General features: G+C 38.5%; 1 protein-coding gene across 2 annotated transcripts in view; it reads right to left on the reverse strand.

Annotated features, from left to right (window-relative positions):
- Nucleotides 1–5,720, reverse strand: part of UBA6 (ubiquitin like modifier activating enzyme 6) — an 84,376-nt gene extending 78,656 nt beyond the window's left edge. Inside the window, exons 1-2 of one of the 2 annotated variants that reach the window (XM_004764305.3) lie at nt 5,574–5,720; nt 3,138–3,200 (exon numbers count right to left, since the gene is read on the reverse strand). In XM_004764305.3, coding sequence (XP_004764362.1) covers nt 3,138–3,200; nt 5,574–5,644 — 134 coding nt within the window. In that variant the 5' untranslated portion in view covers nt 5,645–5,720. Of the gene's footprint in view, nt 1–3,137; nt 3,201–5,089; nt 5,550–5,573 lie in introns of those variants that run through there. The other variant, XM_013062358.2, reaches the window with a different exon arrangement.
- Between the last annotated feature and the right edge of the window lie 14,111 nt (nt 5,721–19,831).

Raw genomic sequence — 19,831 nt, forward strand, 5'->3', positions numbered from 1 at the left:
ATTTGTGATAATGCAAACCTGGAAACAATCCAAATGCTTATCAGCAGTTAAGGATAATTCAAATTCAGATCTAATACCAAAGATTATCCTCTCAGCCACTGTTACTTTGTATAGAAAAGGAGACTTAAATGCATTGGCTTCACTAATGTAAATGATAGGGAACCATCTAAGTATTTTAAATAGAGAAACCAGGAGCTTTGAGGTAAATTTGAAAAATATCACTTTGAATAAAGTATGGAAGGTGGATTAAAGATTCAGTAGCTCTAAAGAGGTCATATAAGAGGCTATAAATAATAGTTCAACTGAGAGATACAAAATGCAGGGAGAGAGAACCCAAGAGTTGGAATTGAGAGTTGTTTAGAAAGAATTAAAAGGGTTTTTAAAAAACTGAATTTGGAGGATGACAAATAGGGAATAATCTAAGATGAAACCAAGGTTTCTAGTTTAGGTTACACAGTAGATTTGGTAGCATTTTAAATAATTAAGTTTGGGAATGGGAAGTGGGAAGAAGGAAAAGGGATCCAATGGTGTTGAGTGCTCTTAAAGAAAAGACAATGAGGTGTTAAAGTATAAACTGTGTTTGGGAGGAAAACAATCTGGTAAGGCCAGTATAGTTAGAGGTAGAGGAAAGTTGGGGCTAATACATGGTATTGGCAAAACTGGAATTTTACATGTGAAAGATGAAACTGGACCTTTACCTTATACCATATACAAAATCAATACAAAATGGGTTAAGGACTTAAATTTAAGTGCCAAACTAGAAAACTTATGAAGAAAACATAAGAGAAAAGTTTCTTAACATTGGTCTTGGCAAGAATTTCCTGGATATGGTACCAAAAGCAGAGGCAATAAAAGCAAAAGTAGACAAGTGGGGTGACTTCAAACTAAAAAGCTTCTGCACAGCAAAAGAGACTATCGACAAAGTGAAAAGGCGAACTACAGAATGGGAGAGAATATTTACAAACCGTGTATCTGATAGGTTAATATTCGAATTATATACAGAACTACAACTCAATAGCAACCCCCCTCCAAGGAATATAATTAAAAAATGAGCAAGGACTAGAACAGACATTTCTCCAAAGACACAAATGGGCAGCAGGTATGAAAAGGTACTCTACATTACTAATTGTCAAGGAAATGCAAAACCACAATGAGATAACACCTCAAATCTGTTTGGATGGCCATTACAAAAAAAAAGCCAGAAAATAAAAAGGTAAGAATGTGGAGAAAATGGAAGCCTTGTGCACTATTGGTAAGAATGCAAAATGGTCTAGCTGCTATGGAAATAGTATGGAAGTTCTTCAAAAAATTAAAAGTGGAACTACTTTATGATCCAGCAATACTTGATCATATATAAACTACTATATTCTGTATTTTGCACTCAAGCAAACTGCAGCCCTACTTATACGACACTGCAAATGGAGTATTTAATCTCTGGTTTATTGAAAATTATGATCATTAATCAGCCATTACAGGGTTCAGGGATATAAAAAAGTGTTATAAGGATTGTAACTGAACAATGAATAGAATTAGCCAATGCCTTTCCAAGAAGCTGACATTTGTTATCCCAAGGATATGATCGAAAGGACGTTAAGAACATCATTATTATAGAGGCGCCTGGGTGGCTCAGTGGGTTAAGCCTCTGCCTTTGGCTCAGGTCATGATCCTAGGGTCCTGGGATCGAACCCCACATGGGGCTCTCTGCTCAGCAGGGAGCCTGCTTCCTCCTCACTCTGCCTGCTTCTCTGCCTACTTGTGATCTCTGTCAAATAAATAAATAAAATCTTAAAATTTTTAATTGTTTTATATTAGTCACCATAAAATACATCATTAGTTTTTGATGAAGTGTTCCAAGATTCATTGTTTATGTACAACACCCAGTGCTCACACAACACATGCCCTCCTTAATACCCACCACCAGGTTCACCATTCTCCCATCCCCTCCCCTCTAAAACCCCCAGATTGTTTCTCAGAGTCCAGAGTCTCTCACAGTTTGTCTGGCCCTCTGATTTGCCCCAATTCACTCTTCCTTTCCTTCTCCTAATGTCCTCCATGTTATTCCTTATGTTCCACAAATAAGTGAAACCATATGATAACTGATTTTCTCCTTAAGGTGATTTCTAAAGTATATTTATAATCAGGAAACCATATGGTAAAATAATTTTCAGAAAGCAAAATTTAGTTTTCTCCCTCTTTTTTCAAGTGTACAACATAAAGCAATAATTGAAATCAACCTATTAAGTTGATTCAGCTCTTCCTAAAATGCTCAAAATTGACTCTGCATCCCACACTAAACAAAAAGGATTAAAAATAAATAGCCCATTATTCCAATTCTTTCTACATAAAATATATTTTCCATAATTATATAGAGAGGAAATCTAAAAACTTCAAAACTGAGATTATACTATCTTCCATACAAACAATCTGAAGTATTAAAAAAAAGTCTTAAAAGTGATAGCAATATAGGGGCACTTGGCTGGCTGAGTTGGAAGAATGTGCCACTCTTGATGTTGGGGTCCTGAGTTCAAGCCCCACACTGAGTACAGAGGTTACTTGAACAAATCAATCAATAACTTAAAAAAAAAAAGAAGTACTAGTTATGTATATATTTTTAATTTCTCTTTAACTCTAAGAAAAATATTTTCACTTCATGAAAAGGTACAGTAAATAAGAATCTCACTAAATTCCATTCAAATCATCTTCAACCTCATATTTCCTTGCTGTCTATATCATGCAAACAAGCAATGTTGTCAATGAGATTACACTGAAGTAAATATATTCTCTGTATGTTACTGTATGAACCAAAGATGGACTGTTTTTCATGAGACTCTTGCACTATCAAGAACATAAATATGTACTCCTATCCAAAAACAAGAGGAATATTTTATAATGGGTAACAAAATCATTCTTTGTCATATCACCTAAACCTAAAACAACTGAGACTTAAATATTATTCAAGCTTTCAGACTGCAGGGAAAAAAAAAAATCCAAGAAAACTCGAATTATAACCTCAGAGGAACTCTTAGGATATATTTACAAAACTCTGCAAAGGCCTAATGGTATTTTCAAATAGAGTATTCCATTACTATAGAACAATAAATGAGGAAAATAAGTTTCAGTTTCCCTAAGGTTCTCACCTGTACAATGCATCATCAATCTCCACAGATTCTGCTGATATGATGGGCAAATTTGTATTTGTACTGAAAAAAATAAAACACAACTTATAAGGGCAAGTACGGTCATTCAATATTCACATTCTATAATCTAATACTCAATTACACATGGCACTTACTAGATGGGATTTTACAAACCAGATATATATTTTGTTTTCCATCCCTTTATTTCCATTTTAAAAATAGGTCAAAATTAAATTCACTGACTGCCTACTCCGTGTGTATTGTAAAATTACAGCCAACGCTTTTATTCTTAGGTGTTATCAGATGTTGTTTTACATATATTCTGATGGATCTTTATTTTAGCAATTTTGTTGGGAGTGCCCCATACACCTTCCCCAACATACATACATTGTTTTAAGTGCTTTAGATGTACTAACTCTGTTAACCCTTACAATTTAAGGAGACAGGCACTATTACCAACTCCACTGAACAGAGAAGTAAAACAGGCTCATAGAAGTTAATTTAAATAACTTGCCCAAGGTTCCAGAGTAGGTAAATGGTAGACCCAGAATGTAAACCTAAGCAGTCTAGCTCTTGATCACCATCCTCTACTGCCTACTGCCTCATAGAAGGCATAATGAAAACACTCAACAGGTATCTGTTGAATGAATTTTAAAAATTAAAAAAAGGGGGGGGGGCTCCAGCTGGTTTGGTTGGTAGAGCCTGCGACTCTTTCAGGGTTATAAATTTGAGCCCTATGATGGGTGTAGAGATTATTTGAGGAAATTAAAAAAATTTTTAAAGAGCAGCATACTAGCATGATAAGATGTACTTAAAGTGATGTATCACTTACCGTAGCTCAAATTTTTCACAGCGTGGCACACAAAAATGAAATGAAAATGAAAACAGGATAAACACTGGGAAACTGAAATAGTTCCCAGACAGAGGTGGGGGCACTTTGGCCTGAGACACAGTGACTGCTAAGATTAACATCATTTTGGCAAAAATGTAATCCATTCCACGTTCTGGGAAGCTCTAATTATCAATTACAGGATTCTAAAAATAATGGGAAGGCACAAAACTTAGGTTCTGAAATCCAATTTTCAGATTGGTATTGATTGATAAGCCAAAAGATCTGTAAACAGAGTTAATCAAAATGTTATCAGCTTCTAGCTAAGTGATACATGGATAACTTAGAAATATTTGATTCCAATTATGAAAGCAAACCAAGAGATAGCTGTATTTAGATCAAATAACGTCTAATTAAAACACACACATACACAATATGCCCTGCTTTGGCACAGCAATGAAACACGAAAATAAGCAAAAATTTCCTTACACGGGTTCCTTATCCCTGGTCTACTTTCACTGTCTTCCTTGCAGGGAGGACACCAGTCTAGTGGGCAAAGCTCCGCAGGAAAGGGGAGATCAGCTCCGTTCTAACCAGCCTTGTCACTTAATGATCTGACTGGCACTTACTCTTCACAAAATCCTGCCTCACCGGAACGTTTCAAAAGTCATTTCTGGAATAACGTCTATAGGGCCATCAAAAACCCTTTAAATAAGGGGAGGTTTTGTCTGTATTACATAACACCCCCCCACGGAAATGTGGCAGGGTTGGCCTGGGCACTACCACGGTACTGACAGCATCCAACCAGCGGAGAAGCTACAGGTTTACGGACACTTTCCCATTAGCTCAGAATCAGGCACCCAGCCCTCGTACCTCTGGAATACCGAGTTCCGGGGTGCGCGGTATGCAACTAACCGCTGTGTTAATTACAAGGCCGCACACGAACATTTCCACCCCGATTTTGCAGGCATGCAAAAGATGTGAGGAACCTCAACACCGACAGGCAAATAAGAATGAGTAACTCGTGGGGTTTTTTTTCCCCGATTTTTTTTTTTTTTTTTTTTTTTTAAACCGTAGTCAGCGAGGCCTCAGGGTGTCCTGACCGCCTGTGATTCATCATTACCAAGTTCCCTCTGGTAACAGTTTTCAAAGGAGGATCCTGGCGCCGGATCCCGCGCCGCGGCGCTCTTCGCTGTCATTTTCCCCGAAGGAAGGAGGGACGGTGTCTGGCAACAAGGCTGCGAAGCTCACGCCGCGCGACCCGGGCCAGAACCCGCCGCCGCGCTCGCCGCACTCCGCCCCGCCTCGCGTCCCCTCCCCCCCAAACATGTCCGGTGACTGAGAGACGGCAGACCCCAGGCGGAACTGAGAGGGCGCCGAAAGCACCGACAAGCGGCCTTTCTCCTCAGCGAAGCCGGGAGCCGCCGAGGTCCGAACCCACGGCGCCACACCCACCGCGCGCGCTCCTCTCGCCTCCCGGGGCTGGCCCTGCCCGGCTCCGCGGCCTCGCGCGCGCTCCCTCCACGCCCCAGCGGGAGCCGCAGAAGCCGGCGCCCCGCTCCCGGCCGCCACCCCTCGCTGCTTCGCGCTCACACTCCTCCTCTCACCTGACGGCCCCCCAGGACGAGCAGGACGCCTCTTCCCTCTGAGGTGCGGCCACCGGCTCGGACGCCTCCATCGCCTCCAAGAGACGCCGCCGCCGCTGGATACGGGTAGGCAGGGAAGGGGGTGGGACCGCGGGGGTCAAGGGGCGGGTGATGACATCACCGGAGGGGGCGGGGCCGGGGAAGCGCGCCGCCGGCCGGAGCCTTCCCGTCAACCCCGGGGGCGTCCTGGCTTCCGGTTTGGGTGTGGCCGCGGGGGAGCGGGACGGGCCTCGCCGCAGGTGTGCTCCGGGAGCGGCTGGGCTGCGACCGAGCTTCTCGCGGATGGGGGTGGGCCGAAGTAGCGAAGTTACGCGGTGCCGCAGGCTCTGGGGGAGGCACGGAGGTTCCTGTGGCCGGCAAAGGGATGGGGTTGCGTAGCCCTGAGAGGAAGCCCCTTCATTTAGTAAATACAAAACCGAAAGTTGGTAGCGGGGAGCTCCCGATTTTCGGGGTTTCCGGGGTTCCGTTTTCAAACGTTAGGCGTAAACGTACGATCGTGGGCGTCCAGTGCGTGCCGGGCACTGCCGCAGGTGGACTCGAGTCGTGGTTTTTAGAGCCATGAGTGACATCGTCGTCCGGTTTGCTTCCACTTCACAGGTGAGGGAGAAGAGCTTCCAGACGGCCGGGGTGACTGGGTCAAGGTCACAGACAGGTCACTGTCAGATGAAGTTCTGGACACCTACGGACTCATCTATTTTTTTCTGTTGGTTCCCCTTTCCCCTTTCTTAGAAAACAACAAGAACCATTAGTACTCAACATTGAGGTTTGTCTTTCATTCTCAACTACATTTGAGGAAACGTCTGTAGAATTTTAAAAAATTAGAATGTACGTCGATTTTATTTTATTTTATTTTTTAAGATTTTATTTATTTATTTGACAGAGAGAGATCACAGTAGGAGAGAGGAAGGGAAGAGATCACAGAGAGAGAGGAAGGAAAGCAGGCCCCCCGCTGAGCAGAGAGCCCGATGTGGGACTCGATCCCAGGACCCTGAGATCATGACCCGAGCCGAAGGCAGCGGCTTAACCCACTGAGCCACCCAGGCGCCCCTGTACGTCGATTTTATATCAGCGTCTGTAATGTACGATATTTTTTAATTGGAATCTTCTTCCTCTCTGGTGTGGAGAGAGGGTGGAGGCAAAACGGCATGATCCTTTGTTCTCTTCATTCTCATTTCAACATTGAACGTTTCCAAATACCTGGAAACTTGATGCTGCTTGTTTCTGGCATTTTTCAGGTTTCTTAATCTCGTTCTGTACCTTTTCTACATGGCAATTAAAAGGAACTCGGTCTGTGCCCCATCTTTCAACAGTCTATGTAGTGCTAAGCTTGTACTATGTATATGGCACATTGTTATACAATAAAAATGGATACCTTGAATTTCATCCACAACCCACGTTTCTTTACAGTTTAATATCCCTGTAATTGGAATGTAGTTTTTCCCTTTTTCATCAAGACAGAAAAAATGGTACTCTTAAATTTGAGGTCATCTTAGATTTAGCGAAATAGAGTGTGCATTATTTCAAAAGCACAAAGGATACCCCCAGTTTAATGTATTTTAAGGTAGTTTAATGTATTTTAATGTATTTCTACAAAATGTAGAAAATTGGAATATCACTAGACTTTAGACAGTGAAACTTATTGTCAAAAGAAAGTGGAACAGCATATTTAAGATACTTAAGGGGAAAATGTAGGCTAAAGATTTTTATGCAGCAAAAGCAACTCTAATGTACAAAGTGTATAAACTATTATCAACACTTGATATGGTATCAATATTTGATGAACTATTGTCATAAAACCTTCCTGGAGAATTACTAGAGAATGAACATCAGACAACCAAAATGACTAGAGGACCTAAGGATGGGCTCAGGTTCTTTCCAGGAAATCATAAACCGTTACATGCATTAGGTTCTGTGTTCCTTCTAGTTTATTCTTTTTTTCTTTTGTAATATTAATACAATATTACTGACTATATTTGTTTTGGTGTACTTTTCATCTCTGTAACTCATTTATTTTATAATTGGATATTTGTACCTCTTAATTCCCTTCACCAATTTTACTCATCCTACCCACTCCATTTCTAGTTTATTCTTTTTTAAATTTTTTTTTATTAAGGTGATTTGTTTTAGAGAGAGAGAGCAAGCTTGCAATTGGGAGCAGGGGCAGAAGGAGAGGGAGTAAGTGAATCCTCAAGCAGACTCTATGCTAAGCACAGAGCCCGTCACAGGGCTCAAGCCCAGGAACTTGAGATCATAACCTGAGCCAAAATCAAGAGTTGGTCGCTCAACTGACTGAGCCACTCAGGCACTCCTTAATTTGTTCTTTATTACTAATTCTTCTGAGATCTATCACCTCATTTGTGAATTTTTTCCCACCCTTTTGAGATAATTAACAAAACTGTAAGATATTTTAACTGCAATGTGATGATTTGATAAAAATATACATTGTAAAAGGATTCCTGCCATCAAGCTGAGTTTTTCTAATTCTGAATCATGTTGCTCTTTGCTACTTTTTATTTTTTTAGTTTAGGTAGTTTAAAAATAGTAAGTTTTGATCTATTTTTGTGACACATCTTTCAGTTATGTTTTCATCATCTGTAATGATGATGTTATGCTCTTTTTTAAAAATAATAATTTTGTATAGTATTTGAGCTTAGAGTTTTTTTTTTGTTGTTCATTTTTGTCAAATTATTACTCCCGAATTTTTAGTATGGGCGAGGCTTCCTCATTCAGAAGGCTAAGTCCATTAGTAAAAGAATATATATTAAGAAAGTCGAGTTTCTAATTTATTGCAGGGAGGGAGTTCACATTCCAGAACTATGGGATGCCTCACCAAACAAAGGAATAGATAGGAATTCCTTTGTTATAGGAATTTGGGGAAGTGTGGAGTTGAGAAGAAATTGAAATGAAGTAGTGGTGTGTAGGCTCAAAAGAAAGTGAGGCTTTTGTAAAGGGGTCTCCATTCTTTCTGGACTCCAACATAGACACAGGCTGAATTTTTTCTGGAAACTGCAGTTTAAAAAGTTGTGTCTTTTGTCCACAAACCCATTTTTAAATTATTTATTTATTTATTTATTTTGGTGCCGAAACCTTGGAACGAACAAACCACTTTTTTTAAAGTTCTGCCCCTGGGTTGGAAGTAGAGACTGCTGCTCTGTGTTAAATGATTTAGGTCATCTAGCTAAGATTAGGATATTTTAATCTTAATGGATAGATTTCAAAGAGCAAGCTTTTAGACAATCTGTGATTTTAGAGAAAAAGATTCTTTGTGAGTAAAACAAAAGAGAGTAGCAGTTTAAAACCCCCAAAGTCGGGGGGTTTTCTGACAATTTACACAGCATGTTTGTGGGAAAAATATTATCTTCTGTTAACTTTACAGCTGGCTTTACCTGCATCTATTATCTATACCTGATGAATGGCAAAGCAGATTTATGCATTCTTAGTCCAAGTTTATCTTTCCTTTCTCACAGCGATGAAGTTTTAGAATATAAGTGAGGTTCAGTGGGGTAGAGTCTGGAGCTGATGGCCAAGAAAGAATTCTTGAGACGTCTTTGGTGCAAAATGATGGTTTATTAAAGCTGAGGACAGGACCCGTGGGTAGAAAGAGCTGCTGCCTTGGGGATTGTGAGGGATGGATTATTATATACTATGGGGTTGGGGGAGGTAAGGAAAAGGGAGGGTTTGAAAGAACTTTCCTATATTAAAGAAGACACGCAGGATACCAGAGCTTTGCTATTTGTCTAGATAAGGTTGTTTTTTCTTTTTGTAAGGTATTAGTAGTATGATAGTGGAAAGCTTCGTGGAGGAATGTCACACTCCTGCTATTACACGTCCTTATAAATTAGCTTTAGGTTTGGAAGAAATTTAACTTTATTTACACTTCCCTGTGCCTCAGCCTCCCTCCATTTTATGGAGGGGAAGATGACATTAAGGCTTCAGGAACTGAGTTATGGGTCTTTGGAAGTTAGGCTATTGATAAGAAAGCATCTTCTTTGTAAATCACTAGGATATTTGTAAACTAAGGGGAACTCAGGTCTTGCAGGATTGTGATCTCTATAAATTAACTATTTGTTTTTCCTTTAGGGCATCCAGGAATGCCTGAGGAAATGTTGCATATATCCCATGGGGGGGGGGTTGCGGGGTGTCATCTTCTGCTTTGTTCTCAGCTTCACTCTGTTCCCTTATCAACAGCTTTCAATAAAACTTATCTAACATCAAAAAGCTCTCTTTTCTGCTGCTTCTGTGAAATATTAAAAAAAATGTGGTTTGATTTTGTGATTTCCTGACTCTTTCCTTTTCAGTTTTGTCAAAGACCCACTGTCTCTTTCCTTTATTTGTGTCCCTGTGCTGCATATATATATATATATTTTTTTTCATAGTTCTATTTTGAAGGCATAATAAAATAATTTATTTTAAAATATTTTGGCATAATTTTAGAAATTTTAAAATTAGAAAAGTTGCAAATGTAAGGCAGAGTTTTTTTCTTTTTAATTTTTAAATTTTTTTATTAACATATAATGTATTTTTAGCCCCAGGGGTACAGGTCTGTGAATCGCCAGGTTTACACACTGCACAGCACTCACCATAGCACATACCCTCCCCAGTGTCCATAACCCCACCACTCTCTCCTTACCCCCTTCCCCCAGCAACCTTCAGTTTGTTTTGTGAGATTAAGAGTCTGTTATGGTTTGTCTCCCTCCTGATCCCATCTTGTTTCATTTATTCTTTTCCTACCCCCACCCCCCCCCCCAACGTTGCATCTCCCTTTCCTCATATCAGGGAGATCATATGATAGTTGTCTTTCTCCTATTGACTTATTTCCCTAAGCATAATCCCCTCTAGTTCCAAATGGCAAGATTTCATTTCTTTTGATGGCTGCATAGAATTCCATTGTATATATATACCACTTCTTCTTTATCCATTCATCTGTTGATGGACATCTGGGTTCTTTCCATAGTTTGGCTATTGTGGACATTGCTGCTATAAACATTCAGGCACACATGCCCCTTCGGATCATTACATTTATATCTTTAGGGTAAATACCCAGTAGAGCTATTGCTGGGTCGTAGGGTATCTATTTTCAACTTTTTGAGGAACCTTCTTGCTGTTTTCCAGAGTGGTTGCACCAGCTTGCATTCCCACCAACAGTGTAGGAGGGTTCCCCTTTCTCCATATCCTCACCAGCATCTGTCATTTCCTGACTTGTTAATTTTAGCCATTTTGACTAGTGTGAGGTATTTTCTCATTGTGGTTTTGATTTGTATTTCCCTGATGCCAAGTGATACTGAACACCTTTTCATGTGTCTGTGGGCCATCTGGATGTCTTCTTTGTAGAAGGGCAGAGAATTTTTATATATACTTTACTCAGCTTCCTCTAATGATAACATCTTATATAACCATGGTACATTTGTCAAAACAAAGGAATTTTTAAAAAAGATTTTTATTTGACAGAGAGAGACAGAGCGAGAAAGGGAACACAAGCAGGGGGAGTGGGAGAGGGAGAAGCAGGCTTCCTGCTGAGCAGGGAGCCTGATGCGATGCGGGGCTCAATCCCATGACCCTAGGATCATGACCTGAGCCAAAGGCAGATGCTTAATGACTAAACCACCCAGGTGCCCCAAAAGAAAGGAATTGATATTGGTAAAATACTCCTAAATAGCTATACACTTTATCTGTATTTCACCAGTTTTTCACTAATGTTATTTTTTTCTGTTCTGGATCCAATCCAAGATACAACAATGCATTTAAAATCTCCCCATCTTGATCATTATATGGTTTACATTGTTATGAATATCTTCGTGAAATCTTAAATGCCAATTGGATTTCTATAAATCAAATAGTTCACATATAGGAAGTACTGAGTCCCGAGGTCAGAACTTCATGAACATAGTTGGAAAACAGCCAACCTCCTGCGTTTTGAGGCAGGTTTCTTTGCCCAAAGGTGTTGCAGTAGCTTGAACTGGCTTGAAGCTAACTATTTAGAAGAACCCAGAGAAATTCCTTTGTGAAGGAAATAAACTTTTACAAAATGCAAATATTCTCTTAAGTTGTCTATGAATTAGAATATGTATATAATACATTTTCCTGAAATATTTTAAAAATATTGCCTGCAGAGCAATAAATAGACAAATCATAGGTTAAAAATTAAATATAACTTTCCAAGACACTTTTCTTATTTGACTTAACTACTTATGCAACATTAAATGGAGGTAAAATGTAATAAATGATACTTCTAATTTTAACTTGCTATTATTGATAGAAAACAGGTAACAAACCTAAAAATGCCTAAGAGAGGCTTCAGATCCTTGTGACTTTCTAGGAAATGTCCTGTATGTGCATTAGGTTCTGCCCTAATTGGAGGATAAGGTCACCCTCATAAAGAAAATTCCTTTTATGGGGAGCCTGGGTAGCTCAGTCATTAAGTGGCTGCCTTCAGCTCATGATCCCAGGGTCCTGGGATTGAGCCTCACATAGAGCTCCCTCCTCAGCAGGAAGCCTGCTTCTCCCTCTCCTACCACCTGCTTGTGTTCCCTCTCTTGCTATGTCTCTCTCTGTCAAATAAATAAATAAAAATCTTTTTTTTTAAAAAGCCTTTATAATAGAGGACATTCAAAGCCCTATTCCAAAGATCCAAATTCAGCCACAATCACTGTTCACCATCACACTCAGATTGCCTCCCAAAGTTACACTTTTTTTTTTTTTTTTTTTTTTTTTTTTCTTGACGGAAACAATGTTCACATGGTCCTCCTCATCCTTGGCTTATTTTTCCACCTTCAATTTGATAACCAGAACCTCTAGCCCAGGGGCCATCAAAATTCAGCACATACCAGAATCACTTGGCTAGCCTGTTAAAGCACAGATTGTGGACCCCTGCTAGCATTCCTGCTTCAGTATGCCTGGGTAGGGCCTGAGAATTTGCATTTCTAACAAATTCCCTACGAATGTGTATGTGTGGTGCTGCCAGACCTATGACCATATTTAGCACTGCTCTAACCTGCTTCCTCTAATGTATGCTTTGCACATGGGTGTATATGTTCTCTTTCTCGCTCTCTGCCTTTCATTTACTACCAAGGGAGAGAGGACAGACAGACAGACAAGAATCCTTAGCCCTGAGCCCATATAAATATCAGGTAGAAGGGAAGGAACACAGAATGAAAGTGAGAAAGAACTGTGAGTGACATGGGAAGAAAACCAGGAGGGGATGGTTTCACAGAAATAAGAGTGTCTCAGCTGGGAAGTGAATAGCTGTAGGATTCCATCACTATCCAGTTCCACTCATGTATTGATGCTGGGCTTTCTCCTCAAATTCTTAAAAACTTACCCTTCTTCCTTTTAAGGGGAATTAAAAATGTACTAGACTAATGAAAAGTAGGATTTCCACACAGAGTGGTTATTCAGATAGAGGCTCAGCACTGTTGAGGACATTGACTATTTTCATGAGTGATCAAGGGAGGATGTGCAGAATTCTGAAAATGGAAGGCAATCACTAGATAACGATAAGGAAGCCATCAATAGGTTGCCTGCATGAGGGCAATATGCCTTACTCAGTTGAAGGAAGAAGGATGGCCTTCAGACATCAGTTTAGCTTCCACGAAGCTCCCTTGTGCTTGGCACTCTCCTGACCCACTGCCATCTCATGTAGTTTCTCATAAGTCAAGCCTACTCTTCCATCTCTCTCTACTCCAGTATTTTCCCACATATGATGAAGTCCTTCTCCACCTGAGCTCCTTAAAGAGAGAATGGACAGTTGTTTGAATATTGATGAGCATTACAGTAAGTCCAGAATAGAGAAATCACCATTAGTTTTGATAGTAGGGTGATTTTTGGTGGCCTTGGTAAGAGTTTCAGTGGAGTAGAAGGAACAGAATCCAGGTTAACATATGTTGAAGATTAAAAGGGAAGTAAGAAGAGGAGTGATCAGCCGTGGACAACTCTAGAGTTGTCAATTTTTCTGTGAAGAATAGAAAAATGGATTGTGGATAGTGAATCATATATATAATTGATTTTTTAAAAAATGATGTGAGACGATAAAGTATTTTTCTATGCCAATGGGAATGATTTAGTAGAGAGGGAAAGAAAGATTGATGGTGTAGGAAAGAGATCTGAAGAAATTATGCCCTTGAAAGTTGAGAGGGAATGGTATCTAGAACAGAGGGGGAGGGATTGGCCTTTAAGTGGAGCGGGGAAAAGTCTTCCGTTGTAATAGGAGAATACAGAGAACGGGATGTCCTTGAGGAAAGTTTATAGATTTAGTAGTGACAAGTTGAGAGATCTCTCCTCTGACGGATCTTTGTCAGTTTCTGCATTTGTATTTCTCTGAGATCTATTTCTATTGAATGTGAAGGTGTTATTCTGATGGTGGTGGTATTTTGTCAAATGGCAGGTTATGGGATTATCACAGTAGACTTGGGAAGACTTTGTGAAGTAGTTCTGGGAACTGCATCTATTGGGGTAAGCAGTTGTTTGTAGAGAAACCAGCTATTAGTAAAAATATAAAGCTCAGCCTAGAAAGTAGAACACATCTAACATATTTAGTGATAAATAATGAGAAGTTGAGGGGAACTGCTAATAATGGGGAAAGAAGTAGTTGAGATATAGCAAGATACATCCTATAATGTGGGTGGAGCACAATAATTAGAACTATATAAACGCAGGCAGAATTAAAAGTTTTGGTACACAGCCTGGCATATAGTTTGCAGCTGTGATGTCTGAAATCAGATAGCATGTCCTTCCCTAGTTAAAGCTGATTTAGGAACAGAGTTCAGTCCAAGTGTGATGGAAAGGAGGCGTTAGAATGGCAAATATGAGGCACGACCTCATTCTAGCAAGTATAACTTTCTGGAGAGGTCATCAAGATGGTGAACTTGGCAAGAAAATAAGATTTTATCCTTTTACTAGGACTAATGTATAAATTTGGGAAGTGGAAAGTGACCTAGAAATAACATAGGGGTGGGGGCCTGAGTGGGTTATTTGGTTAAGCATCTCACTCTTGATCTCAGCTCAGGTCTTGATCTCTGTGTCTTGAGTTCAAGCCCTGTGTTGGGTTCCATACTGGGCTTGGAGCCTACTTAAAAAGGAAAGGAAAAAAAAAAAAAAGAATGCAGGGGTTTATTTCCTTCCTATCAGAGGATTCATGTTTTCTGGGGCCTGAAGTTTTTATAGTTTTGAGAGCTCTCTGTAATACATAAGTGGGGATAAAAGAAAAAAAATTGTTAGAATGAGAAAGGAAATCACAAATTATAAAAAGCTGACAAATACCATAAACAAATACCAATCTATAAAAATAATGAAATAATTTTAACCATTAATTCCTTGCCATAATCTAAAGTACTTTTTTCCCTAAGCTATTTTGAATGTAAACTCTCTAATTATGTTTTTATGTAATAAGGTTTTATAATATAACTTCCTATATATTTATAATTTTAAAAACTTTCTTTCAATTTCACAATTCTTTATTAGTAATGACCTCTGATACTTTGAGGTGCATAAAACAGACATACTTGATGTATTTAGTACTGCATATACTTGTGTCCTACAAATACAGAAATTCAGGTACATTGTACATTTTCAGTCAAAAAGGAAAAAATATATTTGTATATCCTGCATTGTTGAGTATATTTCTGAACAGAGAATTTCCATTTTGACTCGGATTTGATGAGGACCAAATCTTTTCCTTATTATTCTCCATGTGGAGTAATTGGTTTTCTATTGTTGCATAATTAATTACCACAAACATAGCAACGTAAAGCAACACACATTTCTTATGTCACAGCTTCTGTAGCTACACAGTCCTGGAGGGACCCTGGGTCCTCTGCTCAGGGGCTCATCAGGCTGTAATCAAGACGTGGGCCAGGCTGTGCTCTTCTCTGGAGGATGGACTAAGTAGGAATCCACTTCCAAGTTTATTCAGGTGTGTTGGCAAAATTCACCTTCCTGCATTTGTGTGACTGAGGACCAAACCATCATGGGAAGCTACCCATAAGTCCTAGCGGCTGCCCATGATGTCTTCTCTGCAGAGGTAGTTCACAGCATGGCTGTTTGCTTCTTCAAGAGCAGCAGAATATTTGGTTCCAGTCAGCAAAGATGGAGTCTTATATAACAGAACATAATCATGGGAATGACACCCCATCACCTTTGCCTTATATTATAACCCAACCAAGGGAGTCACATCCCATGAGCTTTGCCATAAGTAAAGCATGGTTGGAAGCAAATCACAGGTTCCATCTGCCCTCAGAGTGGATTATACAAAGTTGTGATTTATTGGGAAATACTTTAAGGTGTTCATCCTGACGACTGGAAAAATTTTCCATAGACCAGATTCTGTACATTTTATATCCTGTTTTCCCTCCATGACCCACATAGTTCTGGTGCTGTATGTACTGTATGTCTGGACACATTTATATCATGACATGACCTCTGACCTTACACTTCCCTGCCACTATGAGAGATAAATCAGTATGATGGCTACTGATATTTTATCTAGCGCTGTGCCTAGGAGCTTACTATGATGGTTAGCAGTGACTTAACTGTACATGAAAGTGACCAAGAGCCACATAATTTACCTCTAGATTCAATGTTAATATATCCCTATTTTAACTCGCCCTTGGCAGGATCCTACAGATATCCATGGCCGTTCCAAAACTGAATCCTCTGAGGGGAAGAGTGCAACAAAGGGAAACAAGAAGGGAAAGAGATAGTCTTAACCCATTGCAATTATAATATCTTATTTTTGTAAATTTTATAAAAATATATGACATTCCCAGGGCCTCAGGAGGGAACGGAATAAGTAAGGAACTTGAAGTTAAGTTTTATTAGTGTCATGGAAAATCTGCTTCAGATTGCCACATATTTAATTACTAATTTATTTGACAGTTACTCTCTGGATCTGAAGTGATAGCCAGGATTTTAAAAACTTATGAAAATTTCTTACCCAGTGGAATGATAAAAAACAGGCAAACGAAAAACAGGGACCAAGAGTTTCCAAGGAAGTAAATTGAGCAGAAGCCATCCTCTGCATCTACTGAACATTCCAATTACTGGAGTTTAAAATATTTCGATTTAGATTATGGAAAAAATAAAATCTGTTCTTTCCCCTAAGGCTATATTTACTATGCAATTACTATGCTATGATGATAACTGTATGTAGTCTGTATATTTTGTATTAAATTGTATTCTATCTAAACTTTGTGGTATATGTATTTTCAATTTTATTTTGATAGTAGAAATCACTGCTGCTTTCTGGCCTCCAAAACATTCTCTTTCTGCTCTTAGGACACAGAAAGAGAGAGACAGGACAGAGAGAGAAAAGAGAAGTAGGAGAGGTAGGGGGGAGAGAGAGAAAGAGAGTGGGAAAAGAGAGAGAGAGAGAGAATGAAGTACATTCTTTATTTTTGTTATCTGATAATTAAATATTCAGGGAAAGGAGCCCTGCCTCCCTAAAATGAAACATACCCTCAAGGTGTTTAAGGTAATCCCCCTCTCCTTTGCTAGTGATTGGTTTAGAATTGGCCATGTGTTCCAATTCTAGTTCATTTAAAAGCAGGTGCTGAAAGTTCTGGGAAGGAGAGTCATGTTTGAGGCTTACAATGGCAACTGACTCCTAAGGAAAGCCTTGTGGAAGCAGAGAAAATGACTCAAAGCTCTGAATTAACCAATTCTGCATGCTTACCTGTGAATGTCCTGTAACATGAGATGAAAACATGTGACTTCTACGGCGATTCACAGACGTGAACCCTTGGGGCTAATAATACATTAGATGTTAATAAAAAAAAATAAAAAATTTTAGTGAACCATGAGAGACTATGGACTCTGAAAAACAATCTGAGGGTTTTGAAGGGGTGGGGGGTGGGAGGTCGAGGTACCAGGTGGTGGGTATTAGAGAGGGCACGGATTGCATGGAGCACTGGGTGTGGTACAAAAACAAAGAATACTGTTATGCTGAAAATAAATTAAAAAATTAAAATAAATAAATAAATAATAAAAAGAAGTCAAATAAAAAATTTTTAAAAAGTCACTTCTAATCTGACGTTTCTAATACGGCAGAAAACACTCTAACAGTTTTAACAGCAGAATGTTTAACAGCAGAGAGTTTAACAGCAGAAAACACTCTAACAGAAATAGTGACATGTAAAATACAAACACACACACAACATTTTTTTTCTCATTACAAAAGCAATATATGTTCATTCTGGAAATTTGGAATTATAGGAATTCACAAGAAAGATTAAAAAAAATCACTCAGAGATAATGATATCAATAGTTTTTATATATATTCTATTGAACCTATACATGCATTTTATATATTATATAACTTTAAAAATTAGGCTAATAGTTTTAAACTTAATTTTTTAAACTTAATAACCCTAACAATTGAAGATTTAAATAAATTAGTTTTATTTATTTATTATTATTATTTTTAAAGATTTTATTTATTTATTTGACAGACAGAGATCACAAGTAGGCAGAGAGGCAGGCAGAGAGAGAGGAGGAAGCAGGCTCCCTGCTGAGCAGAGAGTCCCATGCGGGGCTCGATCCCAGGATCCTGAGATCATGACCTGAGCTGAAGGCAGAGGCTTTAACCCACTGAGCCACCCAGGTGCCCCAAATAAATTAGTTTTAATTAGAGATTAAACTCAACCTTATTCTTTTATTTAGTTTCCTATGGACACAATTTTTAGTAATTAGACAAGCTCAAAGAATTGGCTCAACATTTGAAATTAGGCTAAAGATAAAACAGATGAAATTCTAAACGTATTTTAACTGCCCATAAATATTATCTTTATGATTACAAAGTAAATTGTGAGATCATGTCGCTTTAAAGAACTTCCTATCTCATTTACACACACACACATATATATATATATATATATATATATTCCTTAGAAAATAAAGTTTGTGATACTACCTCATTTGTGATCCTACTCATTTATACCTATATATATATATATACACACATATATATGTACACACATATATATCTATACATATATATACTCCTTAGAAAGTAAAGTTTATGATACCCATTCCTTTTCCGGTATTTTTTTTCCCTTCTTAGTTGGAGGAGCTAATTCAATTCCAACTCTGTTTCTTAAGCCGAAATTGAATTAGTGCAATCATTGTTCAATTCATTGTCATCCATTTATATCATTTATTGACTAAATTGAATTGCAAGAGGAAACCCAAATTATAGCCAGTTTTATATGCTAAGTAAAAGAAGATAGCCTAGATAAAATCTTAATTATCTATATATTGGATTCACTCTACAGAGCATATCCTTTTTTTACAAGGAATCTTCATCTATTATTATGATTGGAAATAGAGCAAATGACTGTAATATCAAATAGTGAATGTTCTCTGTTGAGTGGTATATCTTTAATTTAATGCTACATTTACCTTTTGAGCTATAAATTTTAATTTACATATCCGTATTATAATTTATGGACTGCAATATTTATATAATATACTTACTTCTGAAAAGTTTTTCATTACATAAGTAGCCTTAAGAAAATTTCTGAGTCTGAAATGGTGAGTAACCAAATTGAAACAGTCCAGTTTAATAGTACCATTAGTATGCATGCATATAAGCAAATGAATACACTCATTTTTATTTTTTTAAAGATTTTTATTTATTTACTTGAGAGAGAGTGAGAGAGAGCACAGAGGGAGAGGGAGAAGCAGACTCCCCACTGATCAGGGAGCCCTATGCAGGGTGATCCCAGAACCCTGAGATCATGACAGGCAGATGCTTAGCTAAGACTGACTGAGCCAGCCAGGTGCCCCCCACTTTAAAGATTTTTATGTATTTAAAATGAATACGATCTGATACAATTTTATTGTAAGAAACTTTCTTATACAAAATCGATGAGGGGCTCAGCCTTTCTTTGTGACTTGAACTCCTTTGGCAGTTGGTTTGGCCTATAAACCCCTTTCAGGATAATGTTTCTGAATGCATAAAATAATACAAATAGAAATAAGAGGAAAGCAGTTGCATTGAAATACAGCTTTGTATATGGACCATAGGTTATAAACCCCTGCACCAAATTTTGAATAGCCCTTTAGTTAATGTATAAAAAATGCCTGAGAACATACCTAAAGAAAACAGTTTCTTAAACATCCAAGAGCCAAGCTGACGTATGTGTTCATTAAGCACATATCTAATGAAGCCCTTAAATTATGTCTTATATATGTGTGTTATTTTGTCTTTAAATATGGAAGCAAGAATT

The sequence above is a fragment of the Mustela putorius genome, unplaced genomic scaffold (assembly GCF_011764305.1).
Source record: "Mustela putorius furo isolate JIRA1106 unplaced genomic scaffold, ASM1176430v1.1 tig00000430_pilon_pilon_pilon, whole genome shotgun sequence".
Taxonomy (NCBI): domain Eukaryota; kingdom Metazoa; phylum Chordata; class Mammalia; order Carnivora; family Mustelidae; genus Mustela; species Mustela putorius.